Source organism: Sorex araneus, chromosome 2 (assembly GCF_027595985.1).
Source record: "Sorex araneus isolate mSorAra2 chromosome 2, mSorAra2.pri, whole genome shotgun sequence".
Taxonomy (NCBI): Eukaryota; Metazoa; Chordata; class Mammalia; order Eulipotyphla; family Soricidae; genus Sorex; species Sorex araneus.
The window spans coordinates 10,252,799-10,271,168 of NC_073303.1; the positions used below are offsets into that span (position 1 = coordinate 10,252,799).

Below are 18,370 nucleotides of genomic sequence, written 5' to 3' on the forward strand. Positions count from 1 at the left end.
GGTTCTTTCTGGAAATCCTTAATACTGAAAATAGATGTAGAGATCACACAGATGGGATTTTTCTGTAAGTGATGGAACGACCTGAGCCTGAGTATTATGGGACTGACACTTTCAGAACAAGAATTGCATGTGGAATAAAGTAGTATTATCACAAGTATTTTAGATTAGACTAAATTTTAAATATTTAATATTTTCTCATTTTAATGACACTAGTTTCATTTGTTACTCACTGTATGTGCTGGTCTAAGTGGCAGTTCAGAAAAAGAACACACCATTACTACAGAAATTTTACTGGATCAAACATGAGAGAGAGATGCCAGATATTATTACTCACACAAATTACAGATGAACAGACAAAATATTAGGAAGTTTTAAAAATAATTTACCAATGACCTAACCATCATAAGTACTCTTTGTTTCCAATTGATTTCTTATAACTAGGAAGCAACATTAGGAATTAGGGCTGAAAATGAAGAAGATTCAGTGGATTCATATTTGACTAATAGAAATCCTTCTCTGTATTGTATCTACCCCTACCTCCAAAGTACAATAATATCAGTTCAATGTATCCAGGGAGATCCCTCTAGGGTGACAATGTAATGTAATAGCTACCTTAAAGTTCTATTCTCTCATAATCCTTGATCTGAGGGAAGGGTAATAGTCTGAGGGGAGAAGAAGAGTAGTTCCTAGATGGGAGCTTCTGAAGACTCAGAAGAAATGAACCTGCAACGTAAGACTCCCAAAGAAGAGCTCATAATCGAATGCCTTCACCAGTTATGAATAAAATGGGTAAAAGAAGCCTGCCCTTCTAGGAGTGATTCCTGAGGGCAGAGCCAGAAACAAGCTGTAGTTCAAGCCAAAACATAATAAATAATACAATAGCTATAGAATGAAACCCCCAGAGATCAAAACTCTTCCATTATGGCAACACCTGACAATGCTTACTTGGGCACAGAACTTCAAACAAGGCACTATGGGGAATAATCACTTATGACCCCTTCCCAAAGTCATCCAGGGATCTTGTTCCTCTGGAGAACCTCACGGTCTCTTCTAAACATGCTCCTTTCTTCCTCTTCCCTTATAATTAAATTATTTTATGTTAAACCAAGCAATAATATCTTGATAATAGCCTCTAACCACGTGTCAAGAAAACCATTCATTAATACCAAGCCAGTCTCATCTCTGAGACAAGGATGTTTGATATACCCAAATCATAAATGCAATATACCACTTCACAAAAGAGGTTTAAAAAATGAGTAAAACATCTGTATAAATACTTCTCAAACACAAGTCCTTATATATGTGAAAAAATGAACATCATTTATTATTAGAGAAGTGAAAAGTCAAAAAATAATATATGACATGACATGCCCCAGGAATAAGGCCTTAATCTTTTTCTTTAACATTCAAAGAGTTGTTCACAGTATCTCTTCCTCCTGGCAAAACCTTGCAAGCTACCCGCGGTGTATTCAACATGCCAAAAACAGTAACAAACAAGTCTCACAATGGAGACGTTACTGGTGCCCGCTCAAGCAAATTGATAAGCAACAGGATGACAGTGACAGTGAATGTTCATAGTAATTGATTACATTCAATATTTCAACACCAATTCCACCACTGTTACACTTTCCTACCACCTTTAGTTTGAGTTTTACCACCAAACCTCATGCCTGCACCAAAGACAGATGCTAGAAATATTTATTTTCTATTGCTTATTGTGAATAATTGACTAAAAATAATCAGCCAAAATTTTACCTTAAAAGAAAATGTATGTAAAAATTGTTGTATCCCATCTTGAAGCCATTAAGCTCCTGAATTACAGATCGTTAAAATGTTGGTAAACACTCGGGCCAAGCTTCACCCAGAGTGAACCTTTTCTTGGACCTTATGGCTGCATTCATGGCATGTGACTTTCCATGGTTTATGGTGCTGGAATTGATGTTTGAATATTAAATGTAATAAAATATTGTGAAATATTTTATAAAATAAAAACTTTTAAATGTTGATAGTTTGAGTCTTATGTGCTTATATATAATATAATAATATTTTTAATATAGATTGCTTTCCGTCTAATTATACCGTACCAAATGTGAGTGCTACTCTTGGTATATGAGACAAAGCCTTATTCTTAGGGATAATTTAAGGGTTGACAATGACAATTATATACAGACTCTAAGTTATTCTTAACATATTTATCCACACAATAACATCAGAAGCAGCTTTTCTAAAACGCTGGATTAAAGTCTAGAGATAGAGAAATTATAATAGAGATCATTTGTTTCAAAAATATTTTCAAAAATATGTTCAAATCCCTGAATATTATTAAGGTAAGAGACTGTGCCTTCTTGGTGTTAGATGGAGGGATGCCAAGAAGGACCTAGAGTGAATCATGCCTTCCAGTGGGTCTATTTTATCTCTGCCTCTGTCTCTGCCTATGACTCTATCTCTCTCTCATTCTCTCTCTCTCTCATACACACAAACACACATACACACACACACACACACATGCTTTAGGTCACTGAGAAAACTTTAGTCTTATATTAACACTTTTACTCCTCCAAACTCACATTTTTGTTGTCAGTCTCCTCAGTAACTTCTATTTACTGTGGACTCCACAAGGACGTTCACTGGAACAGGATTAAACTCGAAAGTGAAACTGTTGTGCGGTTCAAAGTCCTGTTTGCCACATGTTTCAGTTCACTTTCTTCTGACTGGGTGGGGACTCCATAGGAGCACTGCCTTAACACCCCAGCAATCAATAAAACCAAGTGATGGGTCTGGAGCCGTAGTATGGATTGTAGGGCGTTTGCCTTGCAACCAGCCAACCTGGTTTCATCCCTGGCATCTGTTATGGTTCCCTAGGCCTGCCAGGAGTGAGTCCTTAATGCAAATCCTGGAATAACCTCTGAGTGTTGCCAGGTGTGGCCCAAAAACCAACCAAACCATCCACCAAAACCCTCAAAGCAAGTGACAAGTGAAAAACCTAAGAAGCTGATCCATGAGCCCAGGAAACTGCCAAGAGCCAGTGCTCTGACTTTCACTTCAGATCTCTCTACATTTGCTCCTGAGTCTCCTAGGAGTTAGGAGACTCCTGGTCCCTGTAAATTTTTCTACATCGTTATGCTATGATTTATTTTAAGCACATCTGAAATAAAATGAAAAGTAAGATAGGAGATAATTTGGGCTCCCAGTGACCAGAAACCCAGCTTCCCTGTTGTTCTGTGTCTCAGGATGCTTCTCAGTCTGACTCTGCAGATCCCAATGCTGTAGCAACAGCAGCAGCAGCTCCCGGGACTGCACGGGAGCCACTAAAGCCTCATCAGTGAATGTTCTCAGCTGGAGCCACAGCAGCCCTGGCCATCAGTGCTCACGGAGTCTCAGTGTGGGGAAGTTTCCTCTATCCCTGTCTGTGTCCTGAGGAATGAACAGGTTGGACTCAAGGACAGCGGAGAGGAATGAAAGCTGTAGAGCAAAGAGCTGCTCTGGAAGGTGGAGCAACTAGAAGAAGCTCAAGCAATGCTCAGCTGCTGTGAAGGACTTACAGGGACAGGGGCACCTGGTGACGCTAATCAGGCCTGAACAGTTGCGACACTCTTGGGTTATTTCTATCCAGCTCCCACAGATGCTTGGTTAGGATTTTCAAAAAAATCTTTGCTCCACACCCATCCAGTTACTGCTTTTTGATTCTTGGATCCTGTGACACCATCCAGGGCAGTTTTTCTATTGACCTCTTAAGGAAACTGGAGAACCTCTAGATTAAAAGGAAATTGAAGATTAAAAAAATTGACAAGATAGTCTCTCCTGACAATGGTAAGGGGAAAACAGGGTTTCACTGTCATTAGCCTAGATCTGTGTTCAAAGAAGGTCTTCATTCCTCTCCTTCTGGTCATTCTGTTCTCCAGTCTTCTCCCTGTACCTAAGCCCCACGTTGGTTAAGGGTACCTGGCTATCCTTGATCTGGTTACTTCACTGTCCTTGATCAACTCTCTAAATGTTATCTTTATTTAACCTTTTTATTCAATTCCTTTCATCAGTTATTCAAATGATCTGATGGAAATAGTTGCAGTTTCATATTTGAATAATCAATCAATCAATCCTGTTTGAAAATGTTTGAACGCTATAAGAAACGAATTTGAAACAGATTATTTCAGTTGGAATTTTTTTAAGTACAAATGTATATAAAAGGTTTTAAATAAAAACAGAAATGTTGAGAGTTTGCAGGTGGATAATATAGTTTTTTTAATTATGAGTACATGATTGTGTACTCATGGCTGATAGAATCATGAGATAGAAAGCCTGAGTTCTGAAGATGGTAGTACTGATATTTCCAGACTTCAGGCATTTATTGTATTCTCTAAAATATGCCTAAAATAATTGGAAGCTTTCCCAGTATTTCTGATCTTCCATTTTAACACTGCTTTGAGAGTTGGATGTAGGATAACATTAGTTTGCTATTTCTCCCGGCTATAAGGATTTGGGTTTATTGGGTTACATCATTCAAAGTGCTCCCAAGGCCTTCCCATTCCTCTGTGTTTATTTTTTACCTCTTCTCTGTTATCTGCTTCTACAACCGGTCAATCACCTTTCTCCCCAAATCAGATTTCATTTACTTGTAAGGTCAGATCCTTCTAAGGACTCTGGGTTTTGTATTTGTGAGTGAAGTATTGCTTTTCTCCTTCCCTTATGTCATTTTGCATAATTTACTTCCCAGTAATGTCCTTTTGCATAGACACAGAAAGGCAGTTATGCTATGCATTGGTAACTAGGGAGTTAATTGACTTGTATAATATTCACTTCTGGGCATCTGTTTTTTGAACTGAAGCCTCAGTTGCCCTTAGTTCTTAGCACCCAGAAGGTAGGGTCCTGAAGAGGGGCTGGATGATTTCAGGGCAACCGTGATCTACTCTGGAACCAAAACAGGCTGGCTAAGAGCTGTAATACTTAACTCTAAGTTAAGAGCATGGTCATGGACAGGTTTTGTCTGGATGAGAAGAATAACCCCTCTAGGGTTAGAAAAGTCTAAGCTGGCCCGAGCACTGTAGTCTGGGATCTAAAGTGAGATGTCCCCAGGAGAGCCATCCTACACGCTTAATGTATCTCTTAATGTGTCCATACAAAGTGACCAATATTGTTAAGAATCAGCACTAAGACTAAGATGAATGTTTAAACGGTTGTTGGACCATGGAAAGGAGAAACACATCTAGAAGGTATTTCCCCTTGAGCAGATCTCCTAGCTGCAGATCTTTGTCTTATCAGAAGGAAGGCCTTTCAAATATTGACTGTGCTACCTCACCTAGGTGTAGTTCCTACCCCAAATGCTTGGAGGTCGTGTGTGAGACCAAGGCTGCAAGGAGGAGCCCAGAGAGACAAGCATGGTGGACAAGAGGAGATGGGAATAAGGAGCAGAGTGAGACTGGAATGGGGCACTTAGACTGGAGCACAATGCGTGGGGAGAATGGAATAAACTGAAATCCATGACCAAGCAACCTGGCCCTTGGTACCTCCTTTGTCCATCAATTCACATCAGCAGTCCAGGGTTGGGAAGTGTCCCCAAAACCACTGAATGCAGGTGGGAATAGACCAACATGGTTCCGTGTTGTGTGACTATTCTTTCAGTCAAGGACACTGAGATAAGAGACATGATAGAAATGAGATTTGCTGGAGAGGCTCCTTGCTTGCTCAAGCAGAGAGGCATGGAGAAGCATCCCTCAGCACCTTTCATTTACTATCCTACGTACACACATCTAATGCACTCAGTACAAAGAAAGAATTAACGGGAGAAAGGGATTACAGGAGGGACATCAAGACATCAAGGCTACATTGTTCTGTCACCAACAGTCACAGCCTCATGGAAGGAATGCAAGGCCAAGCAGTCTGACTTAGGGAGAGCAGGAAATGTATACTGACATCAAAATTGGGCAGTCTAGGAAACATAAAGGCACAATCTTTTTGTTTGTTTGTTTGTTTGTTTGTTTTAATTTTATTGAATCACCGTGAGATAGTTAGAAGCTTTCATGTTTGGTTTACAATCACACAACGATCAAACACCCATCCCTCCACCAGTGCACATTCCCCACCACCAATATCCCCGGTATACCCCCTTTCCCACCATTTCCCTGCCTCCATGGAAGATAATCCCCATACTCTCTCTCTACTTTTGGGCATTATGGCCTGCAACACAGACACTGAGAAGTCATCATGTTTGGTCCGTTATCTACTTTAAGCACACATCTTTCATCCCAACTGGTTCCTCCACGCATCATTTTCTTAGTGATCCCTTCTCTATTCCATATGCCTTCTCCTCTCAGCTCATGAAGCAGGCTTCCTGCTATGGGGCAATTCTTCTGGCCCTTGTATTTACTGTCATTGGGTGTCAGCCTCATGTGATGTTATTCTATACACCACAAATGAGTGCAGTCCCTCTATGTCCGACCCTCTCTTTCTGACTCATTTCACTAAGCATGATACTCTCCATGTCTATCCATTTATAGGCAAATTTCATGACTTCATCTCTCCTAACAGCTGCATAGTATTCCATTGAGTAGATGTACCAAAGTTTATTTAACCAGTCATCTGTTCTAGGGCTCTTGGGTTGTTTCCAGATTTTGGCTATTGTGAACAGTGCTGCAATGAACATATAGGTATAGATGTCATTTCTACTGTGCTTTTTTGCGTTCTCAGGATATATTCCCAGAAGTGGTATTGCGGGGTCATAAGGAAGCTCAATTTCTAGTTTTTGAAGAATTGTCCATATTGTTTTCCAGAAAGACTGGACCAATCGATATTCCCACCAACAGTGAAAGAGCGTCCCTTTTTCCCCACATCCTTGCCAGCACTAGTTGTTTTTGTTCTTTTGAATGTGTGGATAAAGGCATAGACTTGAAGTAAGCCATTATGACTTTAGAATCAGGACCCCCAAGGAGAAGGATAAGCTGCGCCATCAAGTGGACCTTGTTTGGAATTTATTGTTAAGCCCACTGGACTTGCCCTCAGAGCCCAGAAGACTAGGTGTTTTGAATCTATATCTCTTACTGTGTTTATCTAAATAAATATAAGTAATAAAAAGAAATAAACTTAAGTTTTTAATACAAACAATGAAAGGGCAAGGAAAAATCAATATAGATGTTCCTTGGAGACAGAGTGTCTTCTTGAGTTGATCCTCTCCAAATTGCCTCATTGAAACGCTTTCCCTCTGTAAATGGTCAATCAGACCTATGTGCAATCCTATACCTCATGCCCCCTCTGATGTTCTCTAAGAATTCTCACAGCTCTGCATTAAATGGGCCATTTTGAACATCAGTCTGTGGTCCCCTGTCTCTTTGTTGCTTTGCTTTGGAGACCAGGGAGGTGGCACTGGCCACTGAAAGGGTTGCCCACCCACATCGTGAACACACGGCTATATAAATTAGAAAATTACTACAAATAGTTCTTCCTTCTCTTTTGATGCTCCACTTTGATACAGAGTTGTGTAGAGTTACTTTGAGCAGGTTATCTTACTTAGGAACAGTGATACTTATTCTTGGCATACATGTACACTTTGGCTCTTTTTTATTGAATTCTCTGAAGATATACAGTTACAAAATTTTTCATGACTTTGTTTCAGTCATACAATGTACCAACACCCGACTCTTCACCAGTGTACATTTCCCACCTGCAGTGTCCCCAGTTTTCATGCTGCCATACTGTCTCACCTTCTCAACTCAGCCTGCCTCTAGCAGGCCGTTTTACTTTTCTCCTTCTCCTCCTCTCCTCCTCTTCTCCTCCTCCTCCTCCTCTTTCTTCCTCTTCTTTTTCTTCTTCATCATCATCATCATCTTCTTTCTTCTTCTTCTTCTTCTTCTTCTTCTTCTTCTTCTTCTTCTTCTTCTTCTTCTTCTTCTTCTTCTTCTTCTTCTTCTTCTTCTTCTTCTTCTTCTTCTTCTTCTTCTTCTTCTTCTTCTTCTTCTTCTTCTTCTTCTTCTTCATTTTTTTTTCGCTGGCTGTGAGTACAGAGCAGAATCTTCACCAATACGGAAATAAGGCCTGATAGGTTCAGAGAAAGAGGCCTTTTGGAAAGTGAAGATGTGGGAGCGAGTATTCAGGTCATTAAAGGAGACAAGTCCGGCCTCATAGTCCACAAAAACCCCTATGTTGAAAACATTCTTCAGAGGAAGAGGAGTTAGGGGATTTGTAAGAGCTACATAGCCATAATCTTTACAATGTCTGATGGCCCAGAATCCAGACTCAGGATTCCGTCTCATGCAATTGTCTCTTGGCACATTTTCCCTACAAACACCAACATCCCACTCAGGTCCGCTTACTGTATATATTACAAAGAATTGTTTTCCTGAATTGAAGGCCTCACATCCCAGGACACAGGGTAAGTCTTTAAACCTAGCAGGAGTCTCATGCTTCACTTGGGCTGATCCATGAGTCACATTGTCTTTATCTTTGTTCACAAGTAGATTATTGTGAGCTGTATCTGGATCTACAGTAACTGTAACTGAAAAAATGTAAATTAATTAAAAAACAATGGAAAACAAAATGACATGGTTACTTTATTCTTAGGTCTCAGTATCTCAAAAGATAAATTGTTTCTGACAGCCTTTCTAGTCATTTTATCAAAATTCATTATAAAAGGTAAAATAGAAATAATATAGTCACAAAGAATTGTGGGAGGATTGAAGAGCTAATATATGACTGATAATGGACAGGCTGTAATTATTTGGCAATGTAAATATATGGTAATAGCAGCAATATACTTCTAAAGCTCTATGTACTTTTCTGTTCTTAGTAAATATTATTTTTATCTTTCTCACAGTAATATTAGCAAAAGAACAGATGGATTTATTTGATATTTTCCCCTACTGTCTTCTCCTAAGCCTTCCCAATGTTTCCAAATGACACTGACACAGTATCAGAATGAGAAAAGACAGTTAATTAAATGCTTGGTTATTGATACACAGGATGTTATTGGGGCCTAAATATACATGGGCACTCACCAACTTTAAGTATACACTCTTTGGTTTCTCATGAACCATAAGGATTAGTACAAGATGATGTATCAAGGACAAATACACACATAAATTATGTGAGTGAGTTAAGAAAGAGATAAAATGATGGTCATGATGGAACTAGACTACAGCAAAATTTAAAAAAAAAACATAATAACAGGTTGCAGCTAGTGGTTTAGTCACCTAGTCAACTAATGTGACTAAGCACCTTGATTAAACACCAAGCAGATTACCAGAAGCACATGGGAAATAAATAATGCAGAAACACTTCTTAGCTTTACTTTCACTTGCTTGTTTTTCTCAAGACCACTCCCCACCTTTTAATACCTTGTCTTTCTGACCTCATGACCTCTAAAAAACCAGCTTCCTTCTTTACTTCCACTTGACTTTATTTTACTTAGCCAATGAGTGTCCTGGGGATGACATGTGACACAAAGAGGTGGAGTGGCAGTCACTACTATGAAAGCTTCTCCCCAGTGCTCTGAGAGTCTGCACTTCTCTCTCTCAGATCACACTCTCTCATGTTCTTCAAATCCGTCCACCTGTATTTGAGGCCCAGCATGGAGAGGACTCCCTGACTCTGCTCTGGGTGCTTCAATGTTCCTTAGTCATTGTCCAAATCTATTCTTTGTTTAACTCACTTATTAAACTCTTCTCAATGAATTCTTAATAAGAGTTGATGGAATACATTTGGGATTTTATTTATATACTTTGAATGGTTAAAAAATAGATCTTGTTTGAAAACCCATTAAGATTTGCCAAGGAAAAGAAAACAAAAAAGGGGAGAACAGATGTATAGATTCTTCCTCAAAGAAGACATGCAGATGATCAATAGGATATCCAAAATTTACTAACAGGAAATTTCATATCAAAGTTACAATGAAGTATCATCTCACATCATTGGAAAAATTCAGCATTATTTGGCTAATGTGGGAAAAGGAAGCTTCAATCACAATTGCTGGGCAGCATGCTTGGTTCAACCTTTTAAGAAAATGGAGAAATATAAAAAAATAAGAATTGAGCTTCCAAATGACAAAGTCATTATACTTCTGGGCATCTCTGCCAAAGGCAAAAATTTCTATTGAAAATTACATTTGTACTTCATTACAGCACTAGTAACAGTAGAGAACATCTGAAAACAATTAATTGACAGCATTCAAAATGACAATGAGTAGCACAGAATCTTAAACTTAAGAAAAATGCACAGAACAAACATGTATGCATGATAATCGAAGTAGTACATCAAATATGTTACTTCAATACGTATTATATAAATATTTATAAACAACGGGGCTGAAATGATAGTACAGTGGGTAGGATGTTTTTGCAGGAGGCTGACCTGGGTTTAATCCCTGGCACATCAAAAGGTTTCCTGAACTCCTCCAGGAGTGATCCCTGAGCTTACAGCTGGAAGTTAAAAAGCTAAACCTTTTTACAAAAAATTCAATATTTTTAAAAAATTCTAATATACAGTGAAAATACGGAAATAGTTTCATCTCAGCTAGAGAAAGGGTGCAATATTTTCATCAACAGATCTGGTTGAATACTGGTTAGAGTAATGTAGAAAAATGGTATATGCATAGACACACTTAACAGGATCGAACTCACTATGTAGGTGAGGAGGTCTGAATTATAAGAGCTTTTCCCTCATCTAAGTAACAATACCTTACATCATCACCCCAGTTATTGCATAATGCTCTCAGGGTATAGAAATATGAAATTTACTTATGTGAAACATGGGCAGCGAGCATGTCTTTAAATTCAGAACATTCTTCTTGTCATAAATGCAAAGCAATGTCTCTATACTCTAATCATGTGGACACACCCAGTGCTAAGTCAGTGCTCATCCCAACAGCACTCCTACAACTAAACTAAGTGGAATAAATAAAGACAAAGTACTGTCCACAGAGCAATTTAGTTTTGGTCACTGAGGCTCTCAAACCAACAATGACTGTAATAATCCCCCTTTGTTGGCAACTTTGTATAACAACTTTTAGGACCAGAGACCTATAAAGTACAAGTTACCATTAATTTATACAGTAAAAATAATGGTTTTCTGGACTGAAGCTATAGTACAGCGTTTATGGCATTTGCCTTGCACACGGCTGCACTGGGTTCGATTTCCAGCATTCCATATGGTCCTCAAGCACTGGCAGGAGTAATTCTGAGTGCATGAGCCAAGAGTAACTCCTGTTCATCACCGGGTGTGACCCAAAAAACAAAAAAATAAAAATAAATTAAAGGGTTTCATGTCTATTCTAATAGTTTATTATGGCAGTTTTAATAATGCCGTCAGATTTGCTCTATAGAGACTCTTGCTTTTTGACCTCACTTTGAATAAAATATTGGCCATGTAGGGAGACTCATGCACAAGCATTTGAGAGTTTTCTTTAGGAAACACAAGGAGGCATCCAGTCTGCAACCAGCAAAGAGCTAGTGTTCCAGGTCCTACAAGCATCAAGATGTTAATTTTGCTTACAGTCTCAACCTACTTGAAAGTGGATTGTGTTAGTTTCCAGATAAAAACAGAGCCAAGGGGCAGGGACCCCTGGCCCCCAGCCGCCCAGAGAGACCTTGCGTTTCCTGCTTCTCCATCCAGGTGCACCGACCAGGTCATTCAGGGCAAAAAGAGGGCGTGGTCTCTGTGGTAGTGAGCTTGGCATTCGCTGCAGGGGGCGTGGTCTCCCGGAAAATAACAGCAGATATTTTCCCCTGTTTTAGTATACTTCACAGACATATTAATCCTTATTACCTAACTTTGTAGAGATCTCCCCAGCTACCTTAGACAGAGAAGGCAAATAAACCACTAGCCTACTGCAATTGCACCAAATACCGCTGCGCACAAATCCTTTCCAATTACACCAGATTACCATTGAGCACAGGAAGATATACAAGCCCAATATAAAAGAACACATCCTCTGAAACCTTCTCCAGAAACCTCACAAAGAGAGAACAGCTCTAGTGAACTGGAAGGTCCCACCTCCTTACAACTGCGACAGAATGAAGACACAGTGCAAATCCCTACAGCAAGGTGAAGAGGAAAAGAGTCCAGAAGACTCAGCAGGGTTTTCCCACAAATATGATCGCTCCTATAAAGAATTCAGAGAAGAAACTCTGAGAGTGTTCATCGAACTTAAAGAAATAGTGCAGCAGTCAGCGAAGAAAATACGGGGAGAAATGAGAGCAGAAATAAGGAAAGATACATTCATAAATGTCATGAATAAAAGACTTGATAGACAAAATAAAAAATACAGTGGGAGCTCTCAACAGTAGAATGGCTACACCTGAAGATAGAATTAGTGAGCTTAAACATAAGCAGCAGAAATCCCACAGGCTACAATTGGAAAAGACCTCAAAATACTTCTAAGGCAAATCAGAGGCCTAGGGGATGATTTCAAGAGGAATAACATAAGAATCATCAGAGTTCTGGAAGGAAAGGGAGGCAACCCTAATGAGAAAGCCAGAGTTAAAGAAATCATTGCTGAAAAGTTCCCAGAGCTGGATCACGCAGACGTCCAGATCCTAGGAGCCCGAAGAGTGCCAGCTAGAAGAGACCCTAATAAAAAGACTCCAATACATATCATAGTCAGAATGAAGGATGCCACAGATAGGGACACAATATTGCAAACAGAAAGGCCAAAAAAGGAAATCACATACAAAGGAGCACCCCTTAGATTCATAGCAGACTTATCAGAGGAAACTCTCAAAGTCAAAAGACAATGGTGGGATATAGTAAAAAAACTCAATGAAATGAATGCCTCAACAAGAATACTCTATCCAGCTAAGCTTCACTCAAATTCGAAGGAACCATATACAATTTTATGGATAAACAGCAGGTCAGGAACTTCATAGACTCAAAACCAAACTTAAAAGAAGGACTAAAGTGGCTCCTGTAAGAAAAGAAAAACCCCTATAAGCACAACAAACCCCTACAGAAAGATGGCACAAAACTCCATGACAATAATCTCTCTCAACATCAATGGTCTAAATGCACCCATCAGGAGACACAGAGTGGCAAAATGGATTCAGAAAATGAACCCAGCATTCTGCTGCCTACAAGAAACACATCTGAATGGTCAGAGCAAACACAGACTCAAAGTCAAAGGATGGAAAACAATCCTTAAAGCAAACAACTCCCTCAGAAAAGCCTGAGTGGTCATACTAGTATCGGACAACATAGATTTCAGGTTGAAAAAGATTAGAAGGGACAGCAAAGGCCATTTCTTACTAATCAAAGGATATGTACAGCAGGAAAAACTCACACTTCTAAATTATGGAAAGAATGAAGAAACATATGGCAAGCTTGACTAAGTAGCACTTGGTTTTCAAATGGTTCAAACATTTTTTGTGTTACCTGGTCTAGCCATAAAATCATAGCAGCACAGTCAGTCTTCACCTACCTTTCTACAATAACTCTGGGAATTTAATGACATAAACATAATCATTAATATCCCAAACGCTTTTCTCTAGGTTTTGCATAACTAAGTATTACTAAGTATTACATATACTTAGTACGAAGTATGTAATACTTAGTGTAAAAGAAGCTTCAAGTCTCTGGGCCCCTTGAAACACAGTTGTTTTGTCCCAGTTTCTAAAACTTTAAAATTTAGTTTGTGATAATTGTATATTTTATTTATTAAGAGTATACCGGACTAGAGCAATAGAACAGTGGGTAGGGCGTTTGTCTTGCATGCAGCTGACCCGGGTTCAATTCCCAGCATCTGATATGGGCCCCTGAGCATGGCCAGGGGTAATTCCTGAGTGCAGAGCCAGGACTAACCCCTGTGCATCACCAGGTGTGACCCAAAAAAGCAAAAAAAAAAAAAGAATATTTGCAGTTTTCACAACATTGGAAGTTAGTGCTCTTATGGTATAAATCTCACATTTAACAGGCTTTAAATTCAATGCGGCCTCCTGACATCTGATAGCCTAGTTCTCCCTCTGGAGAACCTGGCAGGCTACCGAGAGTTTACTGCCTGCATGGGGAAGAACCTGGCAGGCTCCCTGTGGCATATTCATATGCCAAATACAGTAACAATGATGGGTCTCATTCCCCTGACTCTGATGAGCCTCTAATGCAGCACCATTGGGAAGAACGAGAAAAGAAAGGCTGATAAAATCTCAGGGCTAGGATGAATGGAGACATTACTGGGTCCACTCGAGCAAATCAATGATCAACGGGGATGACAGTGATACAGTGATACAGTGTAACTAATGATTTTCTAAAATTTGTCACAACCCATGAGTGTGACGTGTCATTTTGTTTGTTTGTTTTGATATATAGGACAGATATAAAGGTTATTTACCTGGGAGACATCTCTAGTGAACTGGAAAGAAAGAATTGAAGAGTCATAAAGAAAAACAGTACTCTAGCTACAATCTTCCAAGGAAAGAGTAATAAGATGTGTTGCCCATTATTCCTCCCACCTGTATTATTTAGGTAATTTTGGATATCACATACCATAAGCAGTCTTAAACATTTTTAGAAATTGAGAGAAAATGCGGTCACGTTCAGACTTAGCATGAAGAGCCCATGAGACATCCTCTGGTGCATTTGACTTCATAGCAGAAATCCTAGAGAAGAAGAGTCCAGAAATTTCATCAGAGCGATATTCCACTGGACTCCATAAAGCCAATCTCCTTCCCTCCTGAATTCAAAGAGCACTCACCTGTCCAAAGTGTCTGTCACATCCTATAGTGAAAGAAAGATAGAAATTGGTATGGAAATATTAGCATTTCATAGAACTTGGATGGGTGGATGTTTCTCTATAATTATATCAAGGAGTAAATGCAATCATTCTACTCCTATGAATTATGAATTCCAAGGGTATAATTCATCATAAAGGGAAATATATATATGTATATATACATAAATACATACACACATATATACATATATGACTCTCGGAGAGCCCAGGAAGCTACTCAGAGTACCGTGCCTGCTCAAAAGAGCCTGTCAAACTCCCCGTGTCATATTTGATATGCCAAATACAGTAAGAATAACATGTCTCATTCCCCTGACCCTGAAAAGAGCCTCCAATCATTGGGAAAAAAGAGTAAGGAGAGGCTGCTAAAATCTCAGGGCTGGGACGAATGGAGACAATACTGGTGCCCGTTCAAGTAAATCGATGAACAACAGGATGACAGTGATACAGTGATACGTGGTGATTCTGATACCAGTTCCTCAGTACAGCATTCCACAGCCTTTTCACATCTGTGGTCCAACACCTGTCTGCATATGATTCCACAGAGTAGCAGTTATATGCATGGTGATAGACAATTGTTATTCAATTTCTCTACCCTTGTATACCTTCAGCAGTAAATGCAGAAAGTTTGAGAGAAACACTAGCCCAGTATAATACCATGACAGTATCTGATAAATCACAGAGGATTTTTTCTTTCTTTGGGAACATGGGGAGTTATTACTTCTACAACCACATAACCTGTGAGCTGTTTGGTGGAAGATCAGGAATTGTCTCAAACTTGTCTCAAATTGTCTCAAACTTGCTCATTAAGCACTTCTTGCAATCAGTGACATCATTTCTTCTGAAGAGATCAGAGTTGACACTGTCACAAAGGTTCTAACAGACAAATTCACATAGAGCCCTGGGAGACTGACTCAGGTGGTGGCAGCAGGTTTGCACTGAGATGAAGGTCTTGCTGTGCCACCTCCATCCCTTGTGAAAATAGAATAAGGAGCTCCAGGCATTTGTCACAGTGTGCAATTTCCTTACTATAGCTAAAACCAGGCCTCATAGTATCTGTTTGAGCAAGATACAGGAAATCAAGAGGAAAATTTATCAATCATTTTGGTGACCGGTTTTAGCCCCCAAGAGTCGACAGGACATTTGACATCAGAAATCTCTGCAAATTAGACGGAGGCCAACAGATTCCTGCCAAAGTTCTCCTAAGATTCCTGAAGAACTGCCATATCTATCCAAGGGGTCTCTTTTGTGATTTACACAAAGACACTCTACAGATCAGCAAGGACACCTGTGTATAGTCATGTGCATCTAAACAAAAATATTCATTTAAGTTCTCCACACTTGTGTGCATTTTTTTCTTTTTGGATCACATCCAGGGATGCTAATAGGTTACTCCTATCTCTGAACTCAGGAATTACTCCTGGCCGTCCTCAGTGGACGCTATGGGATGCTGGGGATTAAACTTGGGTTGGCCACATGCAAAGCAAGCGCCATTTCCACTGTATTATTGCTCTGGCCCTGTGTGCATTTTTGAGAAAGAGCTTCAGACTATTTCTCTAAATTCCTCATGATTTCCTCTGAATGCCCAGGAACTGACGCCTTAACCCATTCCTCCACGTGCACACTCTCACCTGCAGTAACTCCTGGACTGAGCCCTGACATTTCCTCTCCAGCTCCAGGATGTGTTTGTTCAGTTCCTGGCTTTGTTTCACCAGCTGGGCTTCAATGCCCTGCAGTGTCTTCAGAACCTCCTCTTTTTTATTCTCCAGTCTCCTGAGATAAGATTTCTCCTCCATGTATAGTATCACGTGACACATGGCAAATCTATACATGAAGCGATTTTTTTCATGCAGAAATTCAGACTAAAATGAAGAAAGCATATTCTAAACACAGGGTAATGTTTATTTTTAGATGAATAAACAATTAAGATGTAATAGCTTCATTCATGTAAAATTGAACAGAACTTATAAGAGACAGAAAGTCCATCTCTCTCGGGATTGGGGTTTTTTACGATTTGTTGTTTTTTGTAGTGGACTACCCATGACTGTTAAATTGAGGGAAGAAATAAAACTGACTGTCAGAAAAAAAACAATATTCACACAAACAGATGAGGGCAGAGGTTTGGAAATACATCTTTGAAAACCACTGACCAGTTAAATTTGAGTATAGATTTTTGGATTACATCAACATTACCAGAAAAACTCAGAGCTTCTCTCATGAGCAGTCTGGTCAGTGCAGAAATAGACCTAAGTATCAACTGTATATCTTGTTCACCACTTCCTGATCATCCTCAGGAATTTTTTGAATATGAATTCCACCTGCAGAGACCTTGTTCCTCACAATGATTAGATTCTGCGCATGGAAATTGACAGGCCAGATCCTGCATTGCTGTAAATTCTGAGTGGGAAGTCTGCACCTCAAGCAGGAAAGTACTTTGAGATGTTTAAAGCTTATAAACCAGTGAAGATGAATCTAAGGAAGGAGACCACTAATTCTGCTTGTCCTACCTGATATTCAGAGCCCTCGACAATTACTGTTGAAACGTCAATAAACAGGACTTCAATTCTCATAGTTGTGGCCAACTACGAGTATTAGAAGGAATAATTTGGGGTTTATTTTTTAAAGTAGATGAGTGAGATTAAAACATCCATTTGTTTTGCCTAATCCTTCAATGTGTCTATTCATTAGAGCAAACATATTTGAGGTAAATGAACTCAAGTTCTTACCTCAACTTTTTCTATTTTCTCACTTATGTTGCCTTGCCATTCTTTATTTTTGATTTCTTGATCCCTTAGGGATGTCAAAGTTTCCTGGAATATTTCCTGAAGGAAAAATTATTTGATTAAGGTTTATTAATTGGGCATTTTTTCATTATATATCTCAAGAGAGATCAAAAGATGCAAAAGAAGAATGGGTTCTTGGTGAAGCCCTCTGGGGAATACTCACCCTGTAGCCTTGACAGACATCTTCAGCAAGGACCGTGGTGTGTCCTTTGTGCTGTGGTTTCCGCTCACATAACCAGCAGATGAGCTGACCATCGTCTTCACAGAACAGGCTGAGCTTCTCTCCATGTTCTTCACACAGATGTTCCTGCTCCATCTTTTTAATGGTGTCAATGATGCTTTCTAGCTGCTTACTGGGCCGAAAGCTCTCCCTTTGAAACTGTGCCCTACATACAGGACACCAAAAGATTCCCTGTGACAGAGACTGCTGTTGCTCGTTCTCAATATTTTGCATTATGCAAGAACAGCAGAAGAAGTGTCCACAGTCTATGCTTATGGGCTCAGTCATCAGCTGCAGGCAGATGGGGCAGGTGGCTTCCTCCTTCATTGTCTTAGTTGTGCCCGAGGCCATGTTTTTACCTGGAAATCTTTAATATTGAAAATAGAGCTAGAGATCAAGCAGATGAGATTTTTCTTGAAGTGACAGAAAGACATGTCACTTCAACCTTATGGGACTGATATTTTCAGACCATGAATTGGATGTGGACTACAGTAGTACTATCCAAGTGTTTTAGATTAACTTCAATTTTAAATATTTAAATATATTGTCTCATTTTAATGAGACACGTTTCATTTGTCATTTGCTCTGGTGCTGGTCTAACTGGCAGTTCAGAAAGGGAATGGGCCATAAATACAAAATTTTTACAGGATAAAATCTGAGAGAAAGAAG

The 18,370-nt window shown here is 39.5% G+C and overlaps 1 protein-coding gene across 1 annotated transcript; it reads right to left on the minus strand.

Annotated features, from left to right (window-relative positions):
* Positions 1–7,961: 7,961 nt before the first annotated feature.
* On the minus strand, positions 7,962–18,052 carry LOC101549868 (E3 ubiquitin-protein ligase TRIM38-like). The gene is made up of 6 exons (XM_055124304.1): positions 17,645–18,052; positions 17,425–17,520; positions 16,330–16,560; positions 14,663–14,685; positions 14,455–14,567; positions 7,962–8,482 (listed from the first exon to the last, which is right to left on the minus strand). Exons 1-6 carry the CDS (start codon positions 18,050–18,052, stop codon positions 7,962–7,964), a joined length of 1,392 nt encoding a protein of 463 aa, XP_054980279.1.
* Between the last annotated feature and the right edge of the window lie 318 nt (positions 18,053–18,370).

Bases quoted from the DNA above. Each gene is read 5' to 3' on its own strand.
- LOC101549868 (XM_055124304.1), bottom strand. From the start codon at position 18,052: ATGGCCTCGGGCACAACTAAGACAATGAAGGAGGAAGCCACCTGCCCC. The intron at 17,521-17,644 runs GTGAGTATTCCC...TTTTTCCTTCAG, and splicing joins ATGTCTGTCAAGGCTACAGG to GAAATATTCCAGGAAACTTT. The intron at 14,568-14,662 runs GTGAGTGCTCTT...CTTCTTCTCTAG, and splicing joins GTGACAGACACTTTGGACAG to GATTTCTGCTATGAAGTCAA.